The following is a 23076-nucleotide window of genomic DNA, read 5'->3' as shown; positions in this document are numbered from 1 at the left end:
CTCTGACTGACATTATAGAGCACTTCCCATGCACCAGGCTCAGTTCTATTTAGTCCTCACAACAGCCCAGCCAGGCAGGCACCACAGTCACCCTCACTTTGTAGATGAGGAAACTGGGGCCCAGAGAGGGTAAGTAACTTGCCCATGGTCACACAGCTGGTAAAGTGGAGCCAGGACTTGAACCCAGCAGTCTGATTCCAGAGCCAGTATTCTTACCCACAGCACTGCCTCGTGATGCCTTGGCCACAGGCTGGATCGCCTCCCAAGGTTGACTTAGAGCTGTAACATATCACCCATGTTTTATGGATAAATCCTTTCCCACAGTTTCTACATTTTCTACAGTCTCTTTTCACATTTGAGACCATTTGTTACCAAAGCAACCACGTCCCCAAATAAGCATTTAATCATTAGCAAGAACTTTTACCTTCCTGGAAATTTTTATCTTCTATTTGACATTCTAGAACGTTCCATCCCACCACTATCTTTCAGACACCTGTGCTGCCAGGCAGCCCAAGACTTCCTAATACTCAAATACTGTACTCAATTACTATAACATCCACCTCATAATGATGACAATATGTTCATATCATTGGTACCGTTTATTGGGCATTGCGTGTGCCAGGTACTGGGTAGGTAGGTGCTTCTCCCGAATGCCCTCAGTGAGTTGGGACTCACCGCATCCTCACAACGCAGGTGTGCAGACTCAGGCTTGGAGAGGTTCAGGCCATGAGCTAGGGAGTGGATGTCTCTTTCAGCAAAGGGGACATCAGGACTCTCTCAGGGGAGCCCGGGACACGGTGACAAAGAAGAGGTTGGGATGTAAAGGAGCTGGTCTACTGCCCATGAGCTGGGAGCAGAAGGCCTGTGCGATCATCTCCCATCCCAGATGGCGGGGAGATGCCCCTCTTGGTGTAGACCTGGAAGAAGAGGGAAGGGCAGATTCTAGCACTTTCTGTCCTTGAGGGTGTTCCCTCCATCCTCTTTGAATATCAGGCCTCCAAGGGATTTTATTTGGTCTCGCTAATATCCATCCACAGCATTCATTATATCCCACGGCTCTAGCTTATCCTGTGGACAAGGGCCCTGAGACCCCGGCGAGGCCCCTGAGGGTCTTGGGTGTGGAACCTGCTGATTGGGGGCTCTCTGCCTTGGAGACAATAATACCTGCAGGGAAGTCAGTTTATGTATTAAGAGCAGACCCAAGGCGGAGTGGTAAGAGCCCAGCATATAATGGCCGGCTGGGGAGGCCAGAGAATGGAAAGATCATGGAGCTGGTCAGGGAAGGCTTCCTGGAAGAGGTAGAAGGAGACAGGGCTTGAGTTCTGATGCGCAGACGGGCAGAGATGGGAAGCCAGTATTTAGGGGCCTGGGAGGCTCTGACTCTTAAGCTGGTCTCTCGGAGATGGTGAGCTTGGGGCCAGCTTCCAGGGAAGGGTCCCGCCTGTCCACCCTGTAAAAAGCTAAAGGAAGGTCTCTATTTGCAGAGGCTGTCCTGAAGGCAGAAGTCCTCTACAAGGCCGAGGTCATGTCCAGGGCTGAGCTCGCCAGCAGTTCTGAGCACTCACCTACTTTCCAGTACAAGATGGCCGTGAAACCCGAGATCTACTCCATGCCTGACACCCTGCCCAGTGAGGGTGTCTTCAAGACTGAGGTTTCTTCCAGGTTTGAGGAACTGCCCAAGGTGGAGGCCTCCAAGTCGGAGGTTTCTCTTGGGTCTGATGAGTCTTCCATGCTCGAAGAAAATTTCATCTCCACGGCTTTCCCTGGGCCCAGGGAGCCCTCCAGCCTGGAGGTCCCTGTGCCTGAGGTGGAGGCCCCGAGTGGACACTTCCTAGATGAGGATGTCAGCCGGGAGGCCACAGAGCCCCTGTGGGAGGAGGAGCCCTTCCTCCAGGGAGAAGAGCCCCACCTGAGGGCCCTGGAGCTGCTTCCGGGCCTGCACAACCCACTTGCCGTGGAAGCCAAGCTGGCCAGGCTCTCCTCCACGGGGGCCGGGCTGGACGTGCCCCAGGCGGACGTACCCAAGGTCACCACGCAGGTAGCTGATGTCATGCAGGATGCCATGGGGGCAGAGCTCAGCTGGGGCACAGAGGTCATGGGGCATGTGCAGACGTCTAACCTCTGCTGCTCCGGCACTGCCGGCACCATCTCTGCGGTGTCTCTGGTGTGGCGACAGCTCAGCTGTTCAGGGGTCTGGGAAAGAGAGGCTCTGTCTGATGCTCTGTAAACCAGTAGGAAGGTTGGGATTGAGATCCCAGGCGATGCCAGCTGGGCACCTGTTTTGCTGACGGAGGGACATCTGTGCAGGGAGTTTGCTGGTTGCCATGGTTACACTGAGCTCCAGGCCTGAAAGAGCTGGAGGTGGCCTTGGTCAACCCTCATGCTGTTGTCGGGGAGGGGGTTCTGTGAGAATCCAGTTACCTTTCAGGCTACCCAGGAATCCTGAGATGCAGCTCTTCCTCCAACCTGCCCCTTTATCCTGTGCCTTCTCCCTTTTCAACCCTCTGTTTTTATGTTTAAAAATCTTTTTTTCTCTCTTCTTCCCTTTGTCCTTCCCTTCCCTTCCCTTCCCATATGTGTGATTGTGTGGGTATAAAGACCACAGGCATTTGAATCAGACCTGGGCTCAGATCCCAGCTCTACCACTCACTCAGTTGTGTGACCTTGTCCAGTCACCTTTCTGGGCCTCAGTTTCCTCATCTATAAAATGGGGATGCTGACACATGCTTCACGTGAGGTCATGCAGGTAACGCTCCTGCAACACAGCAGTGTCTCTCCTCTCTCCCCCATTTCCTCTCTCCCCTGTTCTCCCCCCTCATCTAGTCTCCCCTCCTTCCCTCAGGAAGAGGTGGTGGGGTTGGTGAGCAGGTGGGGAGCTGAAGGGGCAGGGCAGGGCAGGGCAGGGCAGCAAAGGATGATTCTGGCCCAACCACTCCTCTTCCCCCTGCCCCTGTTCTCCTGCAAGCACCCCTCCCAGACAGATCTGCTGGAGCCTGGTGACCTCAGGTCTGAAGTTGAGGCGGCCGATGACCTCCTGCCCAGGACTGTGAGTACTGACAGGCGGGGGCAGTTCCAGGGGCCTGATTCTTCCCGGATGCTTCTGCTTGTCTCCTTCCTCTCTGGCCTCAGTTTCCTCACTCGTAAAACTGGAACAACAGGGACTTCCGTGGCGGTCCAGTGGTTAAGACTCTGCGCTCCCAATGCAGGGGGCTCGGGTTCGATCCCTGGTCGGGGAACTAGATCCCGCATGCCGCAACGAAGGTCCTGCACGCGGCAGTGAAGATCCCACGGGCCACAACTAAGACCCAGTGCAGCCAAATAAATAAATAAATAACAGAAACAAAACCAAAAAAAACCAAGGACAACAACCCCAGCCCTCCCCCAGCTTATCCCCATCTCAAAGCAGCGTGCAAATCAGAGGAGCCGTCACCTCTCTTTTTGTCGATTTGCCAATAAGAGGCCGCTGATCCACAGCGATTTTCAAACTTTCCTCAGCCGTGGAGCCCTTGTCTAGAGCAGAGAGGCCCAGCATGTGCGGTGGACGAGGGCCGCAGAGCAGGGGCTGGGGGCCCCGGAGGCACCATCAGGGAACCCCCCCGGGGGTGGGGGACCCGTTTTGAGCTCTGCTGCTCTCAGACCCCACCCTTGTTTTCTCTTCTGCTTCAGAGAACACAACCGGCCAAGGGCACTGGGAGGAAGTCTTTAAATCTGCCCACATTTGTGGAGAGAGAAAGCGATCTGCCAGCTTCTGGACCTGATCTCTGGGTAGGAGCCGGCGCTGCAGGTTCTTAGGAGATGGGAGACAGGGAGGTCGGGACACCCCGGCCGGCAGGTGACATTGAGATGGGACCGAAGCAGGAAGAAGGCGCTGGGGGGAGCACCAAGCAGGGGTCAGCAAGTGTCAGAGTCCTGGGGTTGGAAAGATCTTGACTTTCTCAGTGACAGAAAAGGAGGTCAGAGAAGTGGCAGTATGGATGGGGTTGTGGGGAGAAGGCAGGGAGCGGGCACGGAGGGTGCGGCAGCCCATGGAAGAAACTGGATTTTACTGCAAATGTGATGGGAAGCTGTGAAGGATCAGTTTATATTTTAAGAAAATCCCGCTGGCTGCCGTGTGTAGCCTGCATGGTGAGGGGTGGGAGAGGGAGCTGGGGGACCGTTTTGGGGGGATGTTGGTGGAAATGGTGCATTTTTGTATAACTGGGTGTGCCCGAGCCAGAAGTGATCCGTCCCAGACTGCCAGGGGCCGGGCTGCCCCCGTCTGGGATTGAGGCCGCTGTGAGCTCGTGTCCAGGAGTTGGCCTCCCGCCTCCACCTGGGTTTCTCTTTGTGCTCAGGAGGTTGACCTGGGCCCGGGAGTGACCGAGGAGGTGGTGTTGGCAGCAGAGCCCAGTGTGGGAGCCGAGGGTGAAGCCCAGGTGGCCTTAGAGGCTCAGCCTCAGTCTCTGCTGGCCAAGACAACTGCGAGAAGGGACAGTATGGAGGTGGCAGTGCTGACCGATGACCTACTGCCCACTGTGGACCAGCAGCAGGTGCTTGCCCGGTAAGCACCTGAGCCCGGGGTGGGAGGGGGTGGGAGGGAGCTATGCCCGGGGGGGGGGGGGGGCGGTGGTGGGACCCCACGTGGGGCGGGAGGGAGCTATGCCCTGCGCGCAGGGGTGGAGGTGCCCATAGATTCTTCCTGAGCCCCACCCAGGTCTTCTGATGTGGCTGAGCCTCTCCAGGAGAAGCGGGGCAGGGATGGTGCTCGGGTCAGCCAGGCGGCAGGGCTCTGCTCCCGAAGCAGCACAGGTGCCACCAGATCCCCGCCTGGTTTTTGAGAGGCCAGGCCTGCAGGCTTCAGGAGCTCAGGGCAGGCGATGCAGGCTTCCCCCAGGTCGCAGCCGAGCCTCCAGTTCCTCCCTGATGGAAGATGTGCTCCCCCTAGGGACAAGCCACCCCAAACACACCCTGGGGCGCCTGCGGGGCCGGGCTTTCCTCACTTGCTCTGCGGCTTTGTGCAAGTCGCTTAACATCTCTGAGCCTTGGTTCTCACCACTGTAGTTGAGATTACAGTCAGGCTCACCTCCATGACAGAGTCAGCCCCACGGCCAGGGGTTCAGCCCCCTTCGGGCCCCACAGTCCACTGTTCAAACATTAACTGAGCAACTACTACGTGCTGGGCACCAGGATGCAAGCATAGATGGGATGTCGCCTTGGCCTTCAAGGGGCTCTCAGTCCAGGGGCAGGCAGGTACATGAGGTCTGGGGAGGCAGGTTCTGGAGCAGTTAGAACCAGGTTCTGTGTAGTCACTGCCTGGGTTCCCGTCCGCCTCCACCACTTCCCAGCTCTGCCACCTAGGCTAAGGTTAACCTCTCTGTGCTTCAGCTTCTCATCTATACAGTGGGTGATAGAATCTCAAGAAGCTTGTTGTGAGGGTCAAATGAGACGACGCCTACAGAGGCGGGAGCTTGGTGTCGCGCACACAGAAAACACATGGCACATGTGGCGATTTTCACTGTGTGGTCTGCAGTGTGGTCGGGGAGGGCTTCTCGGAAGAGGGGACACCTGAATAAGGTTTGCACGAAGATGCCTCAGGGGTGGCATTTGAGGTACGGGGCACACCTAAGGTGGCACACAGGTGCAGGGGGTGGAAACAGTCTGGGTGTTTGGAGAAGCAGCCGCCCTGAGTTGAAGCTGGAGTGAGTTAGGGGTGGTGGGGGCAGAGGGAGGTGAGACAGGGAGGCCCTATGTGCCCCCGGGGCTTGGGCTTCATCCTGATGGGGACCCTACAAGGGTCTCAAGCAGAGCAGTGAATTGGATGTGACTCCCCTGAATCCTGGCTGCCGTCAAGCCGAGAACTGAGCCTGAAGCGGGTCTGGGCCCGGCTGCTCGGTTTGCGTGGTTCCGTCCTTTCCCTTCAGCAGGATCTCCTATCCTGTTATGAATCCTGGGAATGTCTTTAGTTACACTCCCCTTATGTCCCTTTGGAAAGAGGCAGAGTCTAAAATACCTCTGTTGTGCTTTATTAGAGAGTAGGGAGTTCTGCATAAGCCTTTGTAGTTATTTCAAATTTGTACTTTTAAAGGCAAAACTCTCAACATTTTTTTAGCATTTTAGATACAAATATTTAAAAAAACGAACTGTTCTTAATGTTCCCTGATTAAACATTATGCACTGACTGTATGGAACATTCTCCACAACCCAGGGATATTCTGATCCCTGAGGTTGCCTGGGAGCATGGCCGCGAGCCTGCCCTGTGGTGGCACCGTCAGTCCCAGGAGGCGGGAGGCGGGTGGAGCAGCTCTGGCTCCAGAGCGAGACTCTCGCCCTTCCTGTGGGGCAGAACCAGCTGGGTGGCTGAGCACACAGGCTTGGAGTCAGGGAGATCTGGCAGGAATGCCGGGTCTGATTCCGAGCCAGCAGCTTCACCTCTCTGGGCCTCAGTTTACGTGTCTGTGAAGTGGGGTTGTTGGAAGGAGTCGATGAGATCAGGCTGGACATCCAGTGCTCAGTGATCGGTAGACTGTGTCACGTTTGCTTTCTCCTCCACGAGGGCAGCTTGCAGCTGTTGGAGCAGCAGGTGGTCGGGGGCGAGCAGGCCAAGAACAAGGACCTGAAGGAGAAGCACAGGCGGCGGAAGCGGTATGCAGACGAGCGCAAGAAGCAGTTGGTGGCGGCCCTGCAGAACTCAGACGAGGACAGCGGGGACTGGGTGCTGCTCAACGTCTACGACTCCATCCAGGAGGAAGTGAGGGCCAAGAGCAAGCTGCTGGAGAAGATGCAGAGGAAGGTGAGGCCCTGGGCTCAGGCCGCGCCCCCGCTGGCCCCGCCCCCACACGCAGGCAACGCTGGGCAGGGCCTTCACACCCGGTCTTGACACCTAAGTGTATGTATTCGGTACCTGCTGTATGACACACCCTATTCTGGAAGCTGTCACGGTGACAGATGCGTCTCTGCACTCTTGGAGCTCGCGTTCCAGGGGAAGTGTGTGTGTGTAAGAAACAACGTAGCAGAGAAAGAAGCAAGAGACTCTAGGGAGGGGTAGCCTGATGAAGAGAACGGGGGGGCAGGAGGTAGGGACGGCTTTATTTTTTTACTTTTTTTTAAGTACCAATGCCCAAATCACAAATGCAAAACTGAATTCATTTCCACAAAGTGAGTGCCCTGTGCAACCAGCACCCAGACGGAGGCACCGAGCATTAGCAGAACCCCAGAAGTTCCTGGGGCCACCGTAGATGGTGGGGACAGGGCCGTTCTGGTGGAGGTGGTGGGACCTGATGGAAGAGCTGTCTGGGCCGAGAGACCGTCCAGTGCCCGGAATGAGGTCCGAGGTTCGGGGAACAGAAAGGCAGCTACCTGGCTGGGCTTGGGGAGTGAGGACAAGAGGAGAATGAGGCTCTGCCATCTGTGACAGACACTTATATGTCCTTCAGAGCATCCTCCGGGTGACCTGGGCCTCATAATGTCCTCCTTGGCCACCTGCTCCCCCCCCCATCCCCACTCAACACAGGCGACCTAGGGATCTTGCCAAAGCATAAAGATGATACTTTTTCCTCTTTAAACGTCTTTAGTTTTAAATTTTTCTTGGCTGTTTTCATGCCTTTTCTTAATACCCTTTATGTCCTTAGTTGAATTTGGTCTTTCTTGTACTTTGGTCTACATATCTTAAGTTTTTAAAAAATTCTTTCCTCGTTTTGTGTTAATGTCCCACTTGACGTCTTCCTCATTTTTGTCCATTTCAAGATTTTGGATTTCTGATTTGAAAATTTCACATCTGTGAGTGCTTGTTTAAGGAAACTTTGTCCACACTGGGGTACTGAGTTATATTTTTAATCCGTTTGGTTCCGTGTGCTTGTGCTTTGGGGGGAATTTTCTTCTGCTGAAATGCTGTGATTTTCATTTTCTGTATCTTATGGTAGCTTTGATTAGATACATCTGCTCTCTTCTGTTTACTTCATAATGTCTTGTTTTTCTGCACTCTCAGTGACAATTGAATGCAGACGGTGTTGGAGGATGGAGGGAACAAAAAGTACCCACCAAACTAAGATACCTTGGGACAGAAGAATGAGGCAGGCAGCTGCATATAATCAATGGATCCGTTGATTATAGGGTGCGGTACTCACCGGGTGGGACTGGGCAGGTGACAATTCGGGAGCATTCGCAGCTGCGCTCCGCAGCACCGAGGGGGCGTTGGGACAATTCTGTATTTACGTAGCGTGTGGGGGTAGGTACTTGAAAACAGGAAGAGCACTTTTAAGTCAAGATTTATGAATGGGTAACTAGTCTTGTGCGCAGTGGGAATACGTCAGGGAAGGTCTTCGTCATTGTTTGGAGACTACCAGAGCATAGAGGCTACCTGGACCTCATCATAATTAAACAATATCTATGAACTACAAAGCCCCACACAGAAGAGATTTACTACCCTGTACAGCCCTAGGTAGGGTCCGTGAAAGGACAGGAGGAACTGAACGAGCCCAGGATGGCATCAGTTATGCTAACAGCCATACAGAGGTAAAGGTTCGGGGTGCCTAGATGGGCTTTCCTATTTGATAGCACGCTCTTCTGGCCGTACGGAAGCGCAGCTTTACATAGAGCTTTTCATTAGTGTCCTATGGCTGCTGTAGCAAATTACCACACATTTAGTTGCCTGAAACAACACAAATATATTATTTCACGGTTCTGTAGGTCAGATTCCAGGTACAGCGTGGCTTGGTTTCTCTGCTTAGAATTCCACAAGGCTGAACTGAAGGTATGGCAGGACTGCATTTCTTTCTGGACGTCCTAGGGGAGAATCCATCTGCAGGTTGCTGACAGAATTTATTGCTATGTGGCTGTAGGATTGAGGTTCCCATCTCCTTGCTGGCTGTCAGCCATGGTCATTCTCAGTTTCTGGAGGCAGCCGGCATTTCCTGGCGCCTGTCCCCCTTCAAAGACAGCCTGGACGATAGAGTCCCTCTCCTGCTTCCAATCCCTTTTTTTTAAAATGGATTTAAAAAAAAATTATTTATTTTATTTATTTATTTTTGGCTGCATTGGGTCTTCATTGATGCACGTGGGCTTTCTCTAGTTGCTGCGAGCAGGGGCTGCTCTTCGTTGCGGCACGTGGGCTTCTCATTGCAGTGGCTCCTCTTGTAGCGCACGGGCTCTAGGCGCGCGAGTTCAGTAGTTGTGGCGCACAGGCTTAGTTGTTCCGCGGCATGTTGAATCTTCCTAGACCAGGGCTTGAACCCGTGTCCCCTGCATTGGCAGGCGGGTTCTTGACCACTGCACCACCAGGGAATCCTGCTTCCAATCTCTTTGACTCTCCTCCTAACTTACTTCTGTGAAGCCTCCCTTCCAATGCACCTCTTCTGCCCATCTCTCTGCCCCCCTCTCCCACACTTGATTACCTTGGACCCACTCGATAATGCTGGATAATCTCCCTATTTTAAAGTCAATTGATTTAATAACATTAATTCCATTTGCAAAGTCCTTTCTGCCGTTTAAGATAACATATTCACAGGCATAACACCAGGGGATGAAAATCATAGGGGCAAAAATCTTGCCTTCCAAAGCAGTTTTTTTAATTATTATTTAATTATTTAATTAATTAATTATTTTGGTGAGAGGGGCCATTGCTTCTTTTGTAATTTTCTCTTATTTCTGCAGGATTTTTAATTTCCACTTCAAGGGGCATCTCCCACTTCTAAGTGCTCTCTAAGTGACCTCCAGAGCAGTGCCTTAGAGAGACTAATAGTTTGAGTCCTGCACACATTTCAGTCTGTCCTATCAATTTCCCAATGTCAGATCTGTTTTCAGTGTTTTCCCACCGTCAGAGTGGGGCTTTCTCTTTGGGGAGTGATTTAACTGCCTTCTGTCACCTTGTCCTTCCACTCCATGCTTTCCTGGGTGCCCTCCACTTATCCCCCTGTGGGGTGGGCTAGGAGCTGTCTGCTGAATTTATTGGTAATTTGAAGCTTCTAGTGTTCTCTGTCTCCCAGTCAGTGCCTGGGCTCAGGATGGTTTTATCTTTTCTCCTCATTGTTCTGTATGTTTTTCTGAGGCTCTCTGGGGAGATTCAGATTTAGGTATCTGTGTATATATTTTTAAAATATAAACAAACATGTGTGTGTGTGTGTGTGTGTGTGTGTGTGTGTGTGTGTGTGTACACCCGTCCCTCTCCCCATACATATCCTCCCCCTTCTTGGATGAAAGTAGCTACAATACACACTTCCCCCACCTAGCTTTTTTTTTTTTTTCACATAATGATATATCCTGAAGATCACTCCATAGCAATATCTAGAAATATTCCTCATTCCTTTCTACTGCTACATGGTACTCCACCGTGAGGCTGTATCATTGTTTACTCAAAAGTCATGATGGGGGCTTCCCTGGTGGCTCAGTGGTTGAGAGTCTGCCTGCTGATGCAGGGGATACGGGTTCGTGCCCCGGTCCGGGAAGATCCCACATGCCCTGGAACCTGTGCTCTACAACGAGAGGCCACAGCAGTGAGAGGCCCGCGTAACGCAAAAAAAAAAAAAAAAAAAAAAAAAGTCACGATGGACATTTCCGATCTTTCGCTACAATAAGGGGTGCTCTAGTGAATAATCTGTGCATACTACTTTTATATTTTTGGTAGATTCTTTTGGAATCAATTCCTCCAACTGGGATTGCTGGGACAAAGAGTAAATACATGTGTGATTTTGCTAGATATTGCCAACTTCCCTCCATGGGGGCTGTGTCCTTTTGTGCTTCCACTAGCACGCATGTATGTGTTTTCTCACAGCCTCACCAACAGGTTATACTGAAAATTTTTTGGATTTTTGACATTCTGATAGACAAGAAGTAGTACCTCAGTGTAGTTTTCTTTTTTTAAAAAAAATATGGAGTCCTCACATTATCCCCCCTAGATTTATTTATTTATTGGCCACGCTGCACAGCACGCGGGATCTTAGTTCCCTGACCAGGGATGGAACCCATGCCCCGTGCAGTGGAAGCACAGAGTCTTAACCACTGGACCACCAAGAAAGTCCATAGTTTCCTTTTTTACATTAAGAAAAATTGAGATATAATTGACATATAACATTATATTGGTTTCAGTATAGAACATAATGATTATTCGTACGTATTGTGAAATGATCATCACAATAAGTCTAGTTAACATGCGTCACCTCACACAGTTACAAATTCTTTTTCTTGTGATGAGAACCTTTAAGATCAACTCTCTTAGCAACTTTCAAATATGCAACACAGTGTTATTAACTGTAGTCTCCATGCTGTGTGTTACATTCCCAAGACATTTATTTTATGACTCAGTGCAGTTTTAATCTGCATTTTTTATACTGTGAGCAAGGTTGAGTATTTTTTCATATGTTTTAGGGATGTTTGCAGGTTTTATTCTCGGAACTGTGTTCACAGGATGGTGGTTCTTTTTTTTCTCTACTTGTAGGAGCTCTTTATATAGAAGTAGTATAATTTATATTAGCGATATTAACTGTTGGTCTGTGAGATAAGTTGGAAATCTTTTTTCTTCTAGTTTGTTATTATCACTTTTTACTATGCTTTATGGTATTTTTCCATAAAATTTTTTTTGGTCAAGTTGAGTAACTTTTAAATTATTGCATGTAGATTTTGAGTCATAGCTGGAAATCTTCACTTGTGTTTTCTCCTAGAACTTGTATGGGGTTTTTTGTTTTTTGTTTTTACATTTAAATCTCTGATCCACTTGGAATTTATTGTGGTGCACGTGTGAGGAGCTGATTCAATATTATCTTTTGCACCATTTTTTGAAAAGTCCATTTACTCTCCACTGACTTCAGTGCTGTTCTTTTGTATCCTAAGTTTCTGTAAGTTTCTGTACAGATACAGTTTCTGTATCTGTAAGTTTCTGTATGTACTTAGATGTATTTCTGGATTTTCTGTTCATTTCTCTTGCTCTGTCTGTGCATGGACCAGTGTCAGCTACTTTGTTTAAAATTCTGAGGCTTTATAACCTGTTTTATAATCTCATAATCCTCGCTTAGTGATTTTCTTTTCCAGGTTTTACCTGGCTATTCTTTCTTGTTTGCTTCCCCCACCCCAAATGAACTTTATAAACAATTGGGTTAGCTCAAAAGAAAAAGAAAAAAGCAGGTGGAATTTTGGGGAGAATTATGTTATATTTATAAGTTAGCTTGGGAGTATTGACATTTTTATGAAGTTGAGTTATCCTGTTCAGGAACATCCATGGCATATCTTTCTATTAGTTCAAATCAATTGTTATGTCACTCAGGAGAATTTTATAGATTTCCTCATATAGGTTTTAGACATATCTTGTTAGTTTTACACTTAGGTATTTTATTTTATTTGCTTTCCTCTATGGGGTATCCTTCTCCATTATAACTTTTTAAAAAAAAATAAATTTTATTTATTTATTTTTGGCTGCGTTGGGTCTTCATTGCTGTGCACGGGCTTTCCCTAGTTGCAGTGAGCGGGGGCTACTCTTTGTTTCGGTGTGCAGTCTCCTCATTGCAGTGGCTTCTCTTGTTTCAGAGCACAGGCTCTAGAGTGCAGGCTCAGTAGTTGTGGCGCACGGGCTTAGTTGCTCCGCGGCCCGTGGGATCTTCCTGGACCAGGGCTAGAACCCGTGTCCCCTGCATTGGCAGGCAGATTCTTAACCACTGTGTCACCAGGGAAGTCGTCCCCTCCATTATATCTTCTAACTGGATTTTGTTTGTGAAATGAAGGCTATTGGCTGACAAAGGTATTTTAAAAAATCATTATGAAATAGAAGAGAACACTTCTCAACTCTTTCTATGGGGCCAGTAACACCTGATACCAAAACCAGACAAAGACATAACAAGAAAACTATAAACCAATATTTTAATGAATATAGATAAAAAATGCTCTACAAGACACCAGCACACCAAATCTAGCAACATATCAAAAGGATTATACACCATGCTGAAGTGGGATTTATCCCAGGAATTCAAGGTTGGTTTAGCATCCAAAAATCAATTAATGTAATATCAATAGAATAAAGGACAAAATCTACATGATCATCTTAATAGATGCAGAAAAAGCATTTAACAAAATTCAAAACCTGTCATGATAAAAACACTCAGCAAACTAGGAATGGAAGGTAACTTCTTCAGCCTGATAAAGGGCATGAAAAACTCACAGCTAACATCATACTCAGTGGTGAAAGACAGAATGCTTTTCCCTTAAGATCAGAAACAAGAAAAGGGTACTTGCTCTTACAACTTCTGTTCAACATTGGACTGGTGGTTCTAGCAAGGGCAGTTAAGCAAGAAAGTGAAATGAAAGGCATCTAGATTGGCAAAGAATAGGTAAAACTATCTCTAGTTGCAGATGACATGATCTTTTATATAGAAAATCTTAAGGAATCCACTAAAAAAATCTACTGGAATCAATGAACAAGTTCAGCAGGATACAAGATCAATAAGGAAAAAGCAGTTGTATTTTTGTACACTTGCAATGAATAATCTGCAAATAGATTTAAGAAAACAATTTCATTTACAATACATCAAAAATAATAAAATACTTAGGAAAAATTTTTTTAAATAAATTTATTTATTTTATTTATTTATTTTTGACTGCGTTGGGTCTTCGTTGCTGTGCGTGGGCTTTCTCTAGTTGCGGAGAGTGGGGGCAGCTCTTTGTTGCAGTGCACGGGCTTCTCATTGCGGTGACTTCTCTTGTTGCAGAGCACGGACTCTAGGCACATGGGCTTCAGTAGTTGTGGCTCACAGGCTCTAGAGCGCAGGCTCAGTAGTTGTGACACACGGGCTTAGTTGCTCCACAGCATGTGGGACCTTCCTGGACCAGGGCTCGAACCCGTGTCCCCTGCATTGGCAGGTGGATTCTTAACCACTGCACCACCAGGGAAGCCCAGGAAAAAGTTTTACAAAAGAAGTACAAAACTTATATTCCAAAAACTATAAAACATTGTTGAGAGAAATTAAGAATACCTAAATAGAAACTTCCCTGGCGGTCCAGTGGTTAAGACTCTGCACCTCCCCTGCAAGGGGCATGGGTTCGATCCCTGGTCAGGGAACTAAGATACCCTGTATGCTGCGCAGCGTGACCAAAAAAAAAGAGAGAGAGAGAGAAAAGGATACCTAAATAAATGGAAAGATATACCATGTTCATAGATTGGAAGACTTAATTTTGACAAGATGGCAATACTTCTCAAATTGATCTGCAGATTTCAAGGCAAGCACTCTCAAAGAACCAGATGGCTTCTTTGAAGAAATTGACAAGCTGATCTTAAAGTTCATATGGAAATTCAAGGGACTCAGAATAGCCAAAATAATCTTGAAAAGAACAAAGTTGGAGGACTCATACTTCCTGATGCAAAATTTACTACAAAGTTACAGTAATCAAGGCTGAGTGGTACTGGTGTAAAGACAGACATATGGAATCAGTGGAATGGAACTGCGGGGTCTAGAAATAAACCTCACATTTACAGTTAGTTGATTTTCAACAAGGGTGCCAAGATGATTCAATGGAGAAAGGATAGTCTTTTCAACAAATGTTGCTGGGACAACTAGATACCCACATGCCAAAGAAAGATACTGGACTCCAACCTCATGTAGTATACAAAAATTAACTCAAAATGAGTCAAAAACCTAAATAGAAGAGCTAAAAACTATAAAACTCTTAGAAGAAAATGCAGGTTTAAACCTTTATTACCTTTAATTAGGTAATGCTTTCTTAGGTATGATACCAAAAGCACAAACAACAAAGGAATAAAAGGTAAATTGGACTTAATCAAAATTAAACTTTTGTAGGAATTCCCTGGCGCTCCAGTTGTTAGGACCCCACACTTTCACTGCTGAGGGCCCAGGTTCAATCCCTGGTCAGGGAGTTAAGATCCTACAAGCCGCAGGGCACAGTCAAAACACAACAAAGTAAAACAAAAAAAGAACCAGCAGGTATTTAAAAACAATTAAACTTTTGTGCTTCAAGGAACACTATCAAAAAAGAGAAAAGACATCTCACAGAATGAAAGAAAATATTTTCAAATCATATAGTATGATAAGATGCTTGCATCTAAAAAATATTTAAAAAACTTACAACTCAAGAATAAAAAGACCACCCAATTTTTAAATGGGCAAAGGATCTGAACAGACATTTCTCCAAAGAAGATATACAAATGGCCAATAAACACATGAAAAGATGTTCAACATCATTAGCCGTTAGGGAAATGCAACTCAAACCCACAGTGAGATACCATCTCATACCCACTGGGATGATTGTAGTAAAAAAGACATACAATAACAAATGTTGGTGAGGATGTGGAGAAACTGGAGGCCTCATATACTGCTTTGAAAAATAGTCTGGAAGTTCCTCAATTGCTTAAACATAGTGTTACCATATGACCCAGCAGTTACAATCAAGAACAACAAAAATATATCCACACAAAAAATTGTACACTGATGTTCATAGTCGCATTTTTTATTATAGCTGCAAATGAAAACAATCATGAATGAAAACATAATGTGATATATCCACACAATGGAATATTATTTGGCAGGAAAAGGAATGAAGTACTGACATGTTCTACAACATGGATGAACCTTGAAAACTCTAAGTTCATTGAAAGAAGCCAGATACAAAAGACCACATGTTGTATGATTACATTTATATGAAATGTCCAGAATAAACATATCGGTAGAGACAGAAAGTAGACTGGTGGTGATGATTGTACAACTCTGAATATGCTAAAAGCCACTGAATTGTATACTTTATTTATTTATTTTTTTTGTGGTATGTGGGCCTCTCACTGTTGTGGCCTCTCCCGTTGCGGAGCACAGGCTCCGGACGCACAGGCTCAGCGGCCATGGCTCACGGGCCCAGCCGCTTCGCGGCATGTGGGATCTTCCCGGACCGGGGCACGAACCTGTGTCCCCTGCATCGGCAGGCGGACTCCCAACCACTGTGCCACCAGGGAAGCCCTATTTTTCATTTTATTTTATTTTTTGGCTGTGCTGCATGGCTTGTGGGATTTTAGTTCCCTGCTAAAGGATTGAACCCAGGCCCTTGGCAGTGAGAGCGTGGAGTCCTAACCCCTGGACCACCAAGGAATTCCCAAATTGTACACTTTAAATTGGTGAATTGTATGACGTGAACTATATCTCAATAAAACTGTTATAAAAATCATTGTGAATGGTTACAAATGTACAATAATATATTAAGATTGTTACCATGAATGCCGTGTATCTACTATCTAGCTACATTCATGGAGCATAATTAATTTAATTGAAGGCCCTGTGTACCCACCCCTCCCTGATGGCTGTGTCCTACCAGACATCCTGTGTTCTCAGTTGATTACATGTGACTATCATTCCCATGAATTTATTTTTAAATTTTTTAAAAAATTTATTTTATTTATTTATTTATTATTATATTATTATTATAACTTATTCCCATGAATTTAAAACAGTCTTCTTTACTAATCAAACTGCCCCTGCTCTTTGAGGAAACAGATTGTGCCAAGGTGTCTTGGGGTTCAGGGAGGGCCTGGTTGGAGTTGGGAGTCCCCATGCTTAGGGGGCTATGGAGGGCCAGTCTGGCAGACCTGGGCAGGAGATCAAAAAAATCTGGAACCCATGGTTAAATCAAGGTGGGTCTGATTCTTAAGTCTGGTGTTTGTCACATCATAACAGGATTGTGCCAGTGGAAGAGCAAGGACTGTTGAGTCTGAGAATTTATGCCTACTGCTTCTTTAGATAAAGAGTTTGTACAGTTCTCTGAGATCCTGTAGGACTGTGGTGACTACAGTGTTATGTGTGGAGCCTTCTAAAAGGTTCCTGAATAAAATGTATGAGTGTGGGATAGAGACTGAGGGCTGGCAGTGGGGGTTGATGATAAGCCTCTCTTGCTGCTTTCTGCAGGGCTGTGGACCCTGTAGGTGCTCATTTAAACACTGAGTGGAGAGGTGGGAGGGAAGGTGAATGAATCAATGGAAGGATGACAGGACAGACGGTGGAGATCAGAATGGATGGGTGAGTGGATCAGTGAGCAGAGGATGAGTGGCTGGCCGGAGGGGCAGGGAGCGGATGCAGAGGTCAGATGGATGGTGAAATGTGTCGATGTCTTTCCTCCTCACTGCTTGTCATTCCTTGTTTTTAGCTTCGGGCGGCAGAGGTGGAGATCAAAGATCTGCAGTCAGAGTTTGAGCTAGAGAAGATCGATTACTTGGCCACCATCCGTCGGCAGGAACGTGACTTTATGCTCTTCCAGCAGCTCTTGGAGCAGGTGCAGCCCCTGATTCGCCGGGACTGTAACTATAGCAACCTGGAGAAGATAAGGCGCGAATCCTGCTGGGATGAGGATAATGGCTTCTGGAAGATCCCCCAGCCCATCATCATAAAAACCAGCCTCCCAGTAGGTCAGGAACTTTGCTGCGCTGCCCCTCAGCAGTTGTCCCCGCCCTTCTCCACAGTTTGCCCTCCTGCAGGCTGACAGGTGGCCATGCACCTCTCCCTGCTGGCTGTAGGTACAGCAGACATGTGACTCTGGGTACCCAAAATGTTGGGGACCTAAGAGTCAGACAGATGTGGGTTGGAATTCTGGCTCCACCATTCCCTGTGTGACCTTTTGGGGACTCAGTGCCCTCCTCTGTGAAATGGGGATTAATAACAGCACTTTCCTTAAAGATTGCTGGGTGGCTTAAAATGTGTTAGTACCTGTAAGACCCTTAGAGCCACGCCTGGCGCATTTTAAACGTGTGGTACATTTTCTTATCATGATCATCATTGTCATTATTTCATCCTGCAATGACCCTGTGAAGGACAAAGATGTTTTACACCTGTTTTACATATAAGGAATCTCAGGGAATGTAAGTGACTTATCCAAAATCACAGTCATAACGGTGAGTTGTAGGCCAGGGACAGAAATGAGCTGTTCAGAGTTTCAGGCCTGGTTCACCTTCTGCTTTTGCCACTGACCTCCTATGTGACCTTATGTTGGTCAGTGTCCCTCTCTGGGCTTTGGTCCCCTGATCTTCACAAAGAAGGGGTTGGAAAAGATGATCTTGAAGGCTCCCCCACCTCCACTGAGTCAGAGTAGGGCCAGACTTGTGGTGGATCCTCTCCAGCCACGTGCTGGCTCTGCCCATTCAGGGAGCAGCAGGCTCCTGCATCCCACGGGGCCGGCACCGGTCCTCACCTGGTCAGAGGGTATCCATCCAGGTCCTACATCTCTGACGATCACGGATGGCACTGGCACCATCCCTACTGAAACTCCAGCCGCCCCATTTCCCACAGTCTGCAGGCAGAGTAGCCTTTCTCCCTGCGCCCACCTGCTCTCTAGCCTGGAGGCAGTGGAGTGGCTTCTTTGGTCTGAGCCCTCCTATTGTCTGTTTCCCAAAGCCATCCCCTTGCTTGGGCCGGGAGGTGTCCTCCCCTGGCTCCAAGCGTGAGCCAGGCCTGAGCGCCCAGCCCCCTGTCCCTCTGGCCCTCATTCCAGGCAGCAGTGACCGCAGCTTCTGTTTTCTCATAGCAGTTTCAACAGGGCTACAGAACAGATCAGCCCGCAAAACCTCCACAGCGGACAACAGTGAACCAGGCACGGTAAGGTCTCTGGGAGAGCGAGGGGAGAGCTGGCACCGGGCAGGCTTGGCCCCCAAGGTGCAGTGCGTCGGTGCTGCTGTAGAAACTGGACTCTGTTTCTGTCCACCTCATGATTAAAGTAGGGGGCTGAGCCAGGACCCTTTCTGTGTAATTCTTTGCACCCAGACCCTCCACACCCTCTGGCCCTCATTCAAAAGCCCTTTATGTGCATAAAGACCAGAGGAAAAGCAGGGGTTCAAGGCAGCCCACCCTGCTGGTGAAGGGCAGAAGCTTCAGCTTCAATCCCAGTGACCAAGGAGTTCATTCTGGTTCCCTTGGTCCCAGCTGGTACCCTTGGACTGAAAGCGTCCTCAGAGTTGCCATAAACAGTCATTGGGATTCTAAAGTCACTTTATTTCATATCTCCCTTGTTTTGTATTACAACAAATATATATCCTTAAAGGAGAGGTCAGCAAACTTTTCCCTAAAGGACCAAACAGTAAATATTTTAGGGTCTGGGGGCCACATGGTCTCTGACACAACTACTCAACTCTGCCATGACAGCACAAAACCAGCCATACGCAATATGTAAACAGATGAGCACAGCTGCGTTCCAGTAAAACTTTATAAGAACAGTCTGTGGGCCAGATTTGGCCCATAGGCTGTAATTTGCTGATCCCTGCCTTAAACCATTACAGATATTTTGGAAAACCTACACGGAAAATACGTTTGCAATCACGATAAGGCCACTCATAGGTTAATGAATTCCAGCTAAGCATCTCCTCCTGAGCAACTCAGGCTGGTTAAAGCTCTGACCGGCTGCTTTTGATGCCTTAACTTTGTAAAAAAAAAAAAAAAAAGTGTTGTTGTTCCTGAAACAACCATTCTTAACCTGGGACCACAAATGGGTTATATTAGAATGCTTTTAGTTCCAGTAAGCAAACTAGGGAATTTATTGGTTCATGTTAAGTGCACCAGTTTCAGGCATGGCTGGATCAAGGGGCTCAACCAGTCCTGGTTCTGTGTGTTTCTTGACCTTTTGGTTCTGTCTCACTTGGAATCCTAGGTTTGGACTCAGGCAGGCTTTCTCCATGTGGCAGGAAAGATGGCTGCTAGCAATTGGTGATCCAATAGGAAGAGAGACCTGGTCTTTTAGAGCATCTTTAAACAAGTGCTTGCGGCAAGATTCTGATTGGCTCTGCCTGGGTCATGGGCCTACGCTTGGACCGATGACTATATCCAGAAGATGTAGTTCTGTGATTGGCCTAGGCTGGGTCACATGTCCAGCTGTGCAGCAAGGGGATGGGCAGGTGGGATGGTGATATTCGGGTGCTGTGAATGAGCACCCCACCAGGGCCATGTCAAGGGGGAGAAGGTAGTTCCCTGAAGGAAGAGATTCAGGCTGAAGAAAAGAAATCCACTATAGCAGTGAAAAATTCTAGTCCTTGGCGATGAAAATGTTGGGACCCCAGTTCTCACGGTCAGAAGTGAGCTCATGAGCTGAGTACTGTATTACCTATTCTATGAACACATTGTGATGGGCTTAAGGGTGTGTAGTATCGTGCTCGCCCCGATGGACCTTGTTGTGAGCTTTGCAGGAGGAACAAGGCCCTTCGCGTCCCAAGGAAGATGGGGGTGGAAGGTGAGGAGGAGCACGTGTAGGCCTGGCTGGTGACTGTGACCCTTTTGCCCCGAGCTGCCTAGATCCCACCGCAAGTGTCTGGGGTCTGAAGTGTAGGGTACACCAACGTGGGCAGTGAGGTTCAGGGCAGCCCTGCCACCCAGGCTGGCAGAGCCTGCTGAAGCCTGGGTAAGGGACCAGGTAAGAACTGCACAAGCGAGGGGTCTTAACCTGTGAGGATTTGGAATCTCAGCAGGAAGAAGACCGCTACAGGCTGATGCTCAGTCGGAGTGACAGTGAAAACATCGCCAGTAACTACTTCCGGCGCAAGCGGGCCACCCAGATCCTCAGTGCGGATCCCATGAAGAGCCTCGGTGAGTGCCGTGCCCACCTCCTGTCCTCCAGGCCCTCCCTGAGAGCTCTGGAGGATTTGGAGTCACACAGGCCTGGGTCAGAAACCCCTTTCCCTCTCTGAGCCTCAGTTTCCTCAGCTGTAAACTGAGGGGGATATGCCTTCTCCTCAGGATCAGGTGAGATGAGGTGGGAAGTGCTCAGTACACGGCCTCCCCTTTCCTCCCCCGCTCTGTCCATCTCCCGGTGGGGAGGTGCTGAGTTGGATCCTGTGTCTCCCTGACACGCAGAAGGTGCACAGCACACAGCTTGGGCCCCGGCCTGGAGTTGTCTGGGACTTGGTCAGTTGCCACCAGCTTCCTCAGTTGCCAGTGTGGTGACTTTCTCCCACTGAGCCAAGTGCGGGCAAACAGGACTACAAAAGCAAAACACACTTTTACAAGCAAGAATCGAAAATCACTTTGTTCCTCTGCTTTTAAAACTAAAATCAAAGACCACAGAGCTTCTAATAAAATACCAATAAAAAGCAAATCTCAGTTCTACACAGAGGTTATTTGAGAGACAGAATGGGTGGAGTTGAGGAATAAGGAGGGAAAAGCTGGACAGGAAAGAAACTGACATCAGTTGAGTAGTTGGCATCATGCCCATGTTGCAGGTGAGGAAACTGAGGCTCGGAGAGAAGTGGCTCCCTAGGGTTATACTTCCAGGAAGTGGTGGAGCAGGGATGTGAACCAGGCTTGTGTGGCTTGACAGTCCAGGCTGCCTCAGCCTGAGGCTTTAAAACTCCATGCTCCCAGCCCAGACCCCTTGGATGCAGATGTAGTGCTGGGTCCAAGGCCTCAACCAGAGCAGCTTCTCAGAGCCTGGGGTCCCAGCTGCGGGACCAGGGCCTCTGGCTGGGTGGGGGGTGGACCAGACTTTGCACCCTGCATGCACGGAGTCTTTTCTCTCCATCCTCTGCGCTCCTGGCTCACCAGTGCTTCTGTCCTTCTTCTCCACAGCACATCACAGCTCGCCGCCAGGCCTCAGCTCCCCACTTGGCAACAGCTCTGCCATCTCACCCACCCAGGCCCCTGAAATGCCCCAGCCTCGGCCCTTCCGCCTTGAGTCCCTTGACATCCCCTTCACCAAGGCCAGGCGTAAGAAAAGCAAAAGCAGCTTTGGCGGTGAGGCTCTGTGAACACATTGCCTGCTGCTGCCCTGCTTTTGGGCTCTGTGAGACTGCCAGGCCCCTCCTGGGCAGGCCCAGCTAAGTCTCCTCCCACCTGCCCCCCACAGTACTGGGTGCACCCGAGGGGGCCCTGGCCCTGGGAAAGCACAGTCCCCTCCCTGCTACCCAGAGAGCCCACTCTGCCCAGGGCATGAGCTCCTCGGAGGCTGGACCATCCTTGGAGAGACCTGCTCTGGCTCTCCACGCCACGTCAGCGTTTTCATCTGCCCTCCACTGTGCCCACCAGTGTTGTCCTGTGCCTCCATGGGCTCAGAAACCCCAGCCCTGCCTCAAGGCCTTCACTAGCAGCCCGATAGAGTGGGACAGTGACTTCCACATGGGTCAAGCTCAATGTCTTGGCGATGGAAAATTGTGCTTCCACCTACTAGGCCCCGCTTTGTGAGGAAGCCCTGTGGGACGGGCACAGGAGTCCTGGAGCAGCTGTTCCCGCACTGCCTATGCTCAGCTGGTCTGCGGCGCAGAGGAGGCCACTCCACATTAAGCTGCCCTAATAAACTGCCTTTAGCTGCTGAACTGCCCTTCTCTGATCCTCTGATAGCATCACTGGGGCCCCTCCCTGCCCCTGCCTGGCCTTCATGGGGAAGCTCTTTCTGGAGCAGGGATTCTTAACTGTCTGTAGGCTCCAGGGTCTCTGCAATCCCCTGTAATTGTGAGTATAAGTGCATTTTTTTCTGGGGAGAGCATGTGAATGTGAACTGTCGTTAGATTCTCGAAGGATCTGTGACCCCGGAAAGCAGAGTCCTTGTTCTGGAAAATAGAGGCCACATCTTGCTGAGGCCCAGAGAAGACCCAGGTCTTGATGGCCCTCAGGGGCTGTGCTGGAACTGCGTGTCCTAACATGGCCAGAAATGAATCCAGGCCACCCCAGCTGCCTAAGACAGACCCATCCCCTTGCCCATTGTATCCCAGGCCTGCCCTGTGGGAGGGGCCCACAATCTGAGGGAAAAGCCTTGGCCTTTGGTGCTATCCTAAGCCTCATTTCACGCTGAGCCTCATCTGTGAAATGGGGATACCAACCTCATAGGGTTATCGTGAAGGTTAAATGAGATAGTGTGTAAAGTTCCCGGTGCATAGCAGGTGCTCCGTGTTAGTCCCCCTAAATCCTCCCCCTCCATATTTTGTATTAATTACTGTGATACCTGCCACAAGCCACATGTCTGGGCCAAGGAGCTCACGCCCTGGAGAAGCTAGGGTGGAAGGTGATTAGGAAACTTCGGAGATCAGTCTAAGGGAAGTCAGGCCACAGTGCATACCTTGAGCGAGAGGATGTAAGATCAGGTCTTTATGGGGAACAAAGTGCCCTTGTGAAGGGAGCAGCAGAGGGTAGGGCTACCATAAAGGATGGAGAAGATCCCGGG

General features: G+C 48.9%; 1 protein-coding gene across 2 annotated transcripts in view; it reads left to right on the top strand.

Moving 5' to 3' along the window:
• KIF17 (kinesin family member 17) overlaps positions 1-22398 on the top strand; it is a 48271-nt gene extending 25873 nt beyond the window's left edge. Inside the window, exons 8-16 of one of the 2 annotated variants that reach the window (XM_067722709.1) lie at positions 1485-2038; positions 2966-3046; positions 3667-3765; positions 4335-4540; positions 6538-6769; positions 17095-17353; positions 18469-18536; positions 20390-20510; positions 21489-22398. In XM_067722709.1, coding sequence (XP_067578810.1) covers positions 1485-2038; positions 2966-3046; positions 3667-3765; positions 4335-4540; positions 6538-6769; positions 17095-17353; positions 18469-18536; positions 20390-20510; positions 21489-21667 — 1799 coding nt within the window. In that variant the 3' untranslated portion in view covers positions 21668-22398. Of the gene's footprint in view, positions 1-1484; positions 2039-2965; positions 3047-3666; positions 3766-4334; positions 4541-6537; positions 6770-17094; positions 17354-18465; positions 18537-20389; positions 20511-21488 lie in introns of both variants that reach the window. The other variant, XM_067722706.1, reaches the window with a different exon arrangement.
• Positions 22399-23076: the final 678 nt, after the last annotated feature.

The sequence above is a fragment of the Pseudorca crassidens genome, chromosome 2 (assembly GCF_039906515.1).
Source record: "Pseudorca crassidens isolate mPseCra1 chromosome 2, mPseCra1.hap1, whole genome shotgun sequence".
Taxonomy (NCBI): domain Eukaryota; kingdom Metazoa; phylum Chordata; class Mammalia; order Artiodactyla; family Delphinidae; genus Pseudorca; species Pseudorca crassidens.
The sequence above is the reverse complement of the archived record's forward strand: the minus strand, read 5'-3'. Positions and strand labels throughout refer to the sequence as shown.